The 10000-nt window shown below is 37.2% G+C and overlaps 1 protein-coding gene across 11 annotated transcripts in view; it reads left to right on the forward strand.

Moving 5' to 3' along the window:
- The window catches only part of EBF3 (EBF transcription factor 3), a 132000-nt gene that overhangs the window by 79544 nt on the left and 42456 nt on the right, over positions 1 to 10000 (forward strand). For 7 of the 11 annotated variants that reach the window (XM_043552266.1, XM_043552265.1, XM_027819588.3 and 4 more), the window contains exons 7-8: positions 5036 to 5117; positions 8117 to 8234. In XM_043552266.1, coding sequence (XP_043408201.1) covers positions 5036 to 5117; positions 8117 to 8234 — 200 coding nt within the window. Of the gene's footprint in view, positions 1 to 5035; positions 5118 to 8116; positions 8262 to 10000 lie in introns of all 11 variants that reach the window. The other 4 variants (XM_027819585.3, XM_027819594.3, XM_037904920.2 and 1 more) reach the window with 1 other exon arrangement.

Consider the following 10000-nt stretch of genomic DNA (forward strand, 5'->3'; position numbering starts at 1 on the left):
TGGAAAAAGCCAATTAAAGGGTAATAAAGTAAAGGATGAGAATTACCATTTGACTTTAAATGTCTTCTCTTCCTCTCTCTTTCCTTCTCCCCAATAACAGCATTATGCCTCTATGGACAGCTTTTGTTCCAAAGAACTATGTTTTCTTACTACAGAATTGTGTATAATGAGCTAAATCCTGCTTTCTTGACTCATAAAATTAGAGCAGGATTTGGTCATGTTAGCAATTATTCATTTGGTAGTATAGTAATATATTATCTGTAGGCTTAATTGAACACTTGATCCAAATGTCTACCTGAAACAAAGATACAAAGTGAAACAAAACTGTTGGAACAAACAACCTGCCCTCCATCTTTTAAGATCTTATGTTAGGAAAATCATATTTTATTAAGAGCATTGAGGTTATTTATTGTTACACTTAAGTTGATTTGCATAACCGTGACCTTATTGGTTATATATTGACACTGCTGTCTTTGGTTGTAGATACACTTTTTTCCCCAAACAACCATGCCCAATGTTTTAAGTACAAATACTATAAAATTAGAGCACATTGAGGACTCCTTGCATGAGTAAGGTTTCCCAGTTTGAGTCCTTACAAATGATCAGAGATACACTTTTAAGAACGATGGTTCCAAGGAGTAATACTAATACAACTTTCCACAGTGCACATTACTTTTAGCCACAAATTGGTTTGAGTCGAACCAGACCAAAGCCACCAGTTATGCTAGTAATGCTAAACGTTTGCTAGCTCACCCATTGTTAAAATTCAAGTACAAAACTCTAACTAGTAAATTTTCTTCAACAGCTATTCTGATATAGGTTTAAAAAATAGGTAAAAACGATGAAAAGGCATTTACAGTGTTTTAAAAATGTCCTATGGAAAAGAAATTTTTTATATCACAAGGGGAAAAAAAGCTCCTGTAGATTGTTATGTGCATAAGGTGGAGGCTTAAGAGCAGACACATTTGCAGATGAACTGCTTTTACTAGCTTCTCTGAGACATGACATTTGTTCAGAAGATTAGCCAGGTTGTAATGTGTAGCATAATTGCACTGTGTGGATGTCCCAGAAGTGAAAACCTAATTGCTTGACAGGACTATAACTTTGTGGTATGCTCTCACCTTGTTAGGTCCTTTTCTGATGCAGTTCAAATGAAGTCTGGCCGCAGGTGTGCCTAATTTACCTCGCAACAGAACGTGTTGAGTTTAATTGCACAGTGGTTGTTAGGAAAAATTGGTGGGTGGAATATCAAGTGACTTACTATATGCTGATGGCAGATGGGCGTTAAGAGGCATTGTGAGCGAAGTGTATAGGTGAGGTGAGTTAATAAAAGATGTAAATTTTATCTTAAAATAGTGAAGCCTCATGGTAGGTAATACATTTTAATTAAGAGGGTATCAGCCCTTTCTTTAGCAGTAGGAAGAAAATCAAAGAAAGGGGAAATCACCAAGAAATACTGTTTTTCCTTACTTCAATATTTTTTTTAGGATCAGTTTCCAACTGAGGATGTTTAGGAAGGATATTCCAAAAGATTAAATACACTCGAATGTGTAATGTGTGTACATAAATTACATAAATTGCAGAATACAGCGCAGGGACAGACAAACCCAGAGAAGTCCGTGTTCTTGTTCCAACTGATAGCAACAAAGTTTGATAAAATACCTTACCATGAACCCAACTCCAGGATTGGGTACTCAAGAGTATAAGGCTTTTTCTGTGGAAAAGCAGCCAGCTCTATCCTCTCTGCCCTAGGGACTGCCTGCTAGGATGCAGGATTCTTGTTGGACAGCAAGGGAAAGTAGTCAGCCTTCTCCTCTGCATTGAGCTATGGGAATGGCCACCCTGGGAACAGGGTTTTTCTTGTCCTTGTGTCACTTTCGCTTGAAGTTCTTCTCTTATGCCACCTGAGCTCCCAGGGCTCCTCTGAGCTACAGTTACAAACTGTCATTTGGGTCATGCAGTCCCACCATAAAGCTGAGATACAAACATTGGTTATGTTGCATCCCAGTGCTGTTTCTTCTGAATTTAGCTCAGCATTCAGGTTTGTTCGGGTGGACTTGAATGTTTATGGTTCAGGCAAACTTGGCTTTCTACCCAAACCACTGAGTAAATATCTGATTCATTTGTTTAGTAAAAGATTGCTTAATATACTTTTTTAGGTGTACATGGGTTCCCCATAGAAACAATTCTTCAGTGTAAAAAATGCACATGTAATTATTATTATTATTATTAATAATAATATAATACTTTGCACTTCTGGAGCACCTTTCAACTGAGGATTTCAAAGTAATTTACAAACTTTAATTCAGTAAGCCTCACAACACCCATTTGACATTGGAAAACAGGATCAGATTCTCCTTGTCAGTCCAACTCCTTTGTGGCACTAAGAGGCTGGGAAGCTGACATCTCCATAGACCAGTTGTTTTCAACCTTTTTTTCATTTGCGGACATCTAAAAAATTTCAAATACAGGTGTGGACCTCTTTGGAAATTCAACCTGTGGTCTCCGAAACCCTACCATAGAAGTCTTAGACTGAAAACTGACTGTACAGAATTCAACTATAAATGTTGCACATGCTCAGCCCTGTATTTGACACAGCGTGAGAAAGGTGCTAAACTGTGTGCTTCTATGGTAATGACAACACTTCTGGGTTTTGACTTGTAGGTGGGGGTATTGACATATTTTTGATTCATCAGAAAAACAGAATGTCTTTTCTGGAATCTGAAACTTTATTTTCCAGGGGTCCGCAGACCACAGATTACAAACCACTGCCCTAGACATTAATTTTCCCAATGTGGGGGATGCCTAGCTGAGGTGTAGCCAGTTTTACGGGATCCTATGCCACTCCACACAGCTGCCCATAGAGTAGGGGACATGGAAGGGGGGATAGGGATGTGGCCAGAGCACTATTATACTCTGACTGTTCTCTGGCCCCTGGGTACCATAATCAGCCAGAGTACTTTAGAGCAGCCCTACATGCAGCCAGCTTCAGGCTCAGGGAACTGTAGCCATTCATTATAGCTTCCCCCCACCACCACCACCACACCTGTGCCCAGCAAATATTGAGTTCAGCTGAGAAGCTAGACCATAGAGATCATATCAACCACCATTGAAATGTAGCCACTGCTGGGGTGAAAGCCAGCAGTTGATCACACCAACACTACACAAGAATTCAGGAGGGGAAGTGAAGTATACCATAGCCAACTGAAATTGCATCAGGGATTGATTTAGGCACGATGTAGTTACACCTCCTGAAATTTGGCTGGGAAAAGAGGTGTAACGCTCCTTCTTCAGTAACACAGAATCTTTAGTGAGTACAAGGAATCAGTGCTAGAGCAGACTGGAAAATGGAGGGAGATGGGACTTAGCAAAATTTATCTTCCATTTAATATCAAAATTCCCATTACTGTTGAAACTTTGCCAGCCAGCTCTAGAGATTATTCCATTTGTATGTCTCATCAGAGAGATGGCTTCTTCAGCAGTACAGTGCCCACTAACAACATACTGGGGCTTTTGTTCAGGAGGCAAGAGTTCTAACTACTGAATTACCAACACCCTTTCTACAGTACCTGAGTATTCCTTAGGGTTCTCCCATCCAGCCATTGCCACCACCCAGGGGTTCACACATGATATGACAATGGGACACCTGCAGGCACATGTTTTATCAACTGGAGTCTGACCCTTCGGGTTTGAAGTTCTAAAGGAGGAAAGAGTGGAGAGCGAAGCTCTTATCAGGGATATTACTTGCACATGAACATTTTTCTAAAGAGTATCCAGGTACTGTGGTGATGGATACTTTATAATTAAGAGTAACATTAATAAATAATAATTTATTGTATTCTGAATAAAATTCCTAAAGATCCTGTTAAGCTCAATATTAAAAATGTGTTTACTTGACCACCAGAGAAAATGTTTTGCTGTTATAAACTATGAAAATATCACAATGCAAAGAAAATAGTAAGGGCTAGGTTGTGATTAGCCTCTAAGCCTCTGTACTAGGGAGGGGCTTTTCCCTCACCTTGCACTGCCTGAGTGAGGTCTATGCGGGAGCGGCTCCAAAGCAGCTACCTGCTTCCCAGAGCAACTTGCTGAAAAGAAGGAAGGAAGTGAAGTTGGTAGAACCATAACTTTGCTGCCCCAAAAACTACATAGAGGTGGAATGAGGGTATATGCTTGCTTCATTATAAGGATGCCACAAATTGTTTCTTTCCTCTTTTCCCACCTTTCCATACAATCGTTTGCCCTAGGAAACATTTTACCTCTCAGAGTTCCCCCTGAGCATTGCTGCTGTACACAGCCCTCAGTGCAGGAAAGTGGCTAAATGGCACAGTTTAACCCTACATAATTATCTTTTAATATGCTGAATAGTTTAGAAGCTGAACTACATATTGCCCTGGGCATGGTCACTCTTTTTTACAGTTTTAAGATCATTATAGTGACCAGAGTGCAGGCCTTAATACTCAGTGTTCCATTGTACTTTAACAATAATGACCAATGAGAATGACTTTTCCTGACATTTAAGCCCAATGTAAATCCAACTGAAGTCAATGGGAGCTGGATCATACCTCTTTTGAGCAGCTGGAGGAGTCTTCAACCAGAGGCAAAGCCAAGAGTCCTTAAAGAGACTCATCATAATTGATAGGAAATTTCCAACTAGTGCTAATATAAACTGTGAAAACATAAAACACATTCAGAAAAAGAAAAAGGGGGGGGCAGATCCTCATCTAGTGTAAATCACCATCATTGATGTGATTGAATCATAGAAGTCAATTGATCTACAGTTCCTGAGGATCTGGCCTACAGTCATTACATTTTCAAGTGTTGAAGATGTAAAAATTGAAGCCCATGTTGCCATGGAAATGGTGTTTTGATTACAGCAGTGATCTTTTCTGGTACTTAAAGACCTGTACAGTAACCAATAAGAAATTAAGATGTCATACCCAATATTCTCTAAGGTTTACGTATTTAAAATGAATTTATTACACATTTTTCTCTTTTGATATTCCTAACAAACTTCAATTTTGTATTTTTATAGATTCTTTCTAAAGTTTTTCCTCAAGTGCAATCAGAACTGTTTGAAGAATGCAGGCAACCCACGAGATATGCGAAGATTCCAGGTACAGATTTTTAAAAAAGAAATAAGGATATATTCAAGATTCATTCATAAATTCCAAATAACTTACCATTATATTTTTTTTCTGAAAGAGTGTTGTCTTTTTTATTTAATACAGTTAGTTTCAGAACTGTATACCTTTTAAAAATGATACATAAAACTTTTTAAAATAGTTGCCTAATTTAAATGCATGTGCTTAGGAGTTGTCAAGTTCACGAGCAGACCATGATGGAGTGTTCTGAAGCAAGTGGGAATCACCAGTGAAAATATTGCTGTAGTTTTTTCTCATATTAAAATCTTTACTGTGTTATTGGGTTGCTAAGAGCAGTAGAAAAGTTTTTACACATATATGATGAGTAGCACCAACTTAGTATTAGCTATTAGAAAAGCAGCCATGGAATTCAATGAATTTTGGATCAGCGTTCTATTTTTCACATTCAGATATAAGTCTGATAGTTGTGGTACAACCCACATATTTTTCTTCCAACTGTTTTAGAACCAAATTATTTTAATACTTGAATTTTTCCCTACAGCTATTGAAATATCCTGTGGTGAATCATAACCAGTACAGAAGGGTATCTGACTGGACAGTTGCTGAAAATAATTTCCCCCAAATTTTGGCTGTTTGGAAAAGGTTATTAAGAAATACATGATTTTTACTTCAAATTACTTTCAACATTATTCATACTTGGAATTAATAACGTAGGCATTGAGATGTTCAAAACTTTTTCTGAGAAGCACAACTTGTGGTTAAGGCTTATAGGAAAGCATGTGACATCTGTTTTCACACACAGCCAACCTACTGGTGAAGCCAGAATGCTTGAGCCAGCCAACAGTAAAGATCTGTAGCTGGAACAAAAATATTTCTTCAAAACAATCCAGCCAAACTTCCATTTTTCATGAATCTCAGCTTCACAGGGCATTGGTGATATTGATCCATCTGAACAGAGCACAAGGTCAAACCTGGAATGAGTGGAAATGTCCTCTTTGTCTCACCGATGACTAAATGAAGCATCAGTCATGAGTGATCTTGTGGTTGACAAAGGAGCCAGTAGTCACTAAAAAGACTTCCCTGGGTCTCTTTAGTTAATCTCCCTGCCTCTCAGAAGGTTTAACTGGACTTAACAGAATGTCAGGTCTTGAACAATATTTTCAACCGGTTTCACTATCTCAGCACCTTTCTTTAGGTGCCCGGCAGGAATGAGCCAATAAAACAACATAGTATGTCTACTTTCTTTTGCTGAACTACATTATTTTCCCTTGGTGACTGACCTATATATAGATGACAGAACAAAGATAGTTGTCTTTTTTTATATACACCTTCCCCTGTCTTTCAATATATCATGACCTAGGAATCTAAAAAACAAATAAAAATTATTCTTTGCTGAGAATCACATTTTATCTGCTTTGCATGATCTGCAGGTTATTTCTTTAAGTTGCACTAAGCTCATTAAAAGTGAAAAGCAGATAGCCCAGTGACATGGCAATAGGACTGCAACATAGGATACCTGTGTTAAGGTGCAGTTTCAGGACTCCCCACAATGGATGTTGAGGAGCGGTGATACAATCTGTCTCTGTGGAAGAGAGTGCATGCAGAAGCACAGAATACTTCTACAGAACTACCCTCAGGCTGGTCCGAAGGGTGATACAAATGGCTGCCTCCAAAACACAAAAACAGAAAAGAATTTAGATCAGATGCCTTGCACCCATTATGTGCAAAAGGGGAAGGAGTTACCGTGTAGTTCTTACTCTCTTGATTTCTCATTCATTATATATCTGTATATATGGACTGTCAGTATTCTGAACGTCATTTTTCACTGGGATTTTACATCCAAAGCAAACTGAACAAAAAGTAAAAGTCTGGCAAGTTTGTGTACTAGTTTTTACCATCATCACTAGTATGGTTGGATGAGGCATGGCTAATATTGACCTAACTCTGCCATTGTTTCAGAGAACTCTTCTAATCTTAACTATACTGAAAATACTACAGTGATTACTTCAATCAGAAAATCTGGACCCCAACCCACAATGACCATGGTGGAAAACTGAAATTAAACTTAAACTTATATCTGAGGTATTCAAAGTATTTTGGAAAGAAAATCAACCTATGGAGCCACATCACAAACACACACACTCAAACATTCAAACAGACCCTTCTGTTTCCTCTTTCACTTGTGTATTTTGAAGTATCATTTTGGGATGAATTTCACAAATCGATTGTGTAGGTGTTTTTGTCAGCAAGGTTGTGCATTTTGCTTATGTTCCTTTTCCAATTTCTACTAAGAAGCAGCTGGAAGCCAAAGAAGACCCTATCCATCATCTCTTCTATGGCCGGACTCTGAACCTGGACACAAGAATAGGAGCCTTTCACTCAAAAATAAAGGAGGAAATTCCATTGACATACCAGGGTCAATCACCATCCAAATGAACTTGAGAAGGGATACTTTTCATGGATTGAAAACACTTTCACTATTCATATTCAACTCAGTCTTTTCAGATGCAAAAAAGTTCATTATCAGACATTAAATGTAATTGTAAAACTGACCTGGAGATCATTTACTGAAGAGAAATGGGGAGTTACAAGGGTTTCTGATTTATTAAGCATTTTTTTTCTGATTTGGAATCCTCAGAACCCTTCATTTGGAGACAGTCTCAAGTGAACAATTTTTAATTAGATAAACTATCTAATCAATATATCAACAGATCAATCAAAACAGCAGCTTTTAAAATGAGTGGCTAGAGGGGTGATTCTGAAACTAATGGCTAGAAGAATATTTCCCTGAATTGAATTCATTTGTTAGGATAATAGGAGATTAAACTCTAATTAGTGTAGCAGGTTTTGAAGAGAAACAATTGAGATTTAAAAATTCAGCAGTGTTAGTCACAAAAAAAAAAGTTAACTATGAATATATATATTTAAAGCAGAAAGTAATGGACTTGTCTACAACATATGAATTTGTAAAAAGCTGCAGTTTTTTAAAATGTATTTGTTTTCTTTTTCAGGTTGTCGTATCAACAACAGTCAATGTGGATGGCCACGTTCTGGCTGTCTCAGACAACATGTTTGTACACAACAATTCCAAACATGGAAGGCGGGCTCGCCGCCTTGACCCCTCAGAAGGTACGGCCCCTTCTTATCTGGAAAATGGTAGGCACACATTTACATGTCTTTTTTTATTTGCAATGCTTTTTTGCACCATATTTTATGTTGATACACTACTACATTTACTTTTACATGATTTCTTCTCTCTTCACGTTGATCAAACAGCCCATTAGTATTTCTGACTCCATGTCAAACAAAATACAGGCCTCCAGTATTTGCTTCTGACTTCCTTTCTTTTATTTAGTCCATAAAGTTCTGCAGTCACAACCAATTTTTCATCCCCTTTTATTCTTTTTTGTTTGTTTGTTTAAAAGCATTGTTTTGCTTGCAGCTTTTTCTTGCTGTTTAATTTTATTTGATTTTATTTTGGCTTGTCATAATCCTCGATCCAGAGGTACAGTCTCAGGTTATGTATGTAAGTTTAAATGGATGGTAAAAACATGATCAAATCTGTAAGGAATTTACTGTGAGGTCAATTTCCTGTTGCTGGGCCCTACTGCTACAGATTAAAGCAGTAGAATTTTTGTATGAGAAAAACAGCATAAAATGTTTTTCTTCTAACTGATTCAAGTTGATTAACTTCTTGCCTGATCTGCTAAAAGAAAGTAATTTGTGGGGAAAAGAACAGTGGAAAGTGTCCCCAACAATTCCTAAACTCTGAAATACTTTATTTTTGCAGCCCATCAACCTCTGAATCTTGCACATCCATACACATACAAACACTCTCACATAAAGTAAATGACCAAAAGATATATGTATACACAAATGTCACTTTATATTCACCATAACATCCCCTCACACAAACCTGGATAATTACTATTAAGTAATGCACTTTCTTATACAATAAAATGGTTAATTATCAAATATATTTTGAATTGCTTGAAGATTAAAACTTTCCAAAAACATGCTTTTTTTTACACTGCAGTACAGACTGTGGGGCTGATCCTGCAAACACATTGACTTCAATGGGACTACTCAGGTGAACAGTTACAAATATGCATGTGTCAGCAGGATCATGCCCTTTACAACTGTACAATTAAATCATTTAAAGTAACAACTGGCAATGCTAAGCTGCTGTTATAACAATTCTCATATATTAAGGTTATGTGTTTATGTTCCACATAATACATACAGATGCACACACAGAAAAATGAATGAAGCAAGCAATGATTATCGGAATGAAATATGATTTAGACATCAAAAAATGGAAAACAATTTATGAATCTGCTGTGATCCACAAAAAACCTAATTTGTTTTTCTGCATTAATAACTAAGGTATAAGAGAACAAAAATATAATAATTAAAGGTCGCCCTGAGCACAAGAGTCATTATAGTCTATGACGTATTGTTTATCTCTTTCATATGCACTGAAGGTAGGTGTGTATTTTGCCTAGCAACCATCACTAATGAGGTTCACAATTAAGAAGGTTGAATCCTCTCCCCTAGTCCTTTACTTCCCTAGAGAGAGAGAACTAGCAACATTATAGGTTCAAGTAAGCATGCTCAGCCCTGTGGTGTTAGGTTTTAGTCTAGGTCCAAATTCAGCCTCTTCTAATGAGCTATTATGATCCTAGCAAAATACAAGTATTTATTTTTGTAAGCTGTATAAAAAGTATTTGACTCTAAGCAGAAAATATCACAGTTAGAAAAATAAAGGCCATTTTTATATACTCTGAACAATTTACATAAAGTCCTTTAACCAATAGCTGCTTTGTGGAATATCATAGTTGATTGTTTTTATTTAAATGTTAAAGACATTGGGCCAAATCTTGCATCACTCCTTT

This window comes from Chelonia mydas, chromosome 7 (assembly GCF_015237465.2).
Source record: "Chelonia mydas isolate rCheMyd1 chromosome 7, rCheMyd1.pri.v2, whole genome shotgun sequence".
NCBI classification, from domain to species: Eukaryota; Metazoa; Chordata; order Testudines; family Cheloniidae; genus Chelonia; species Chelonia mydas.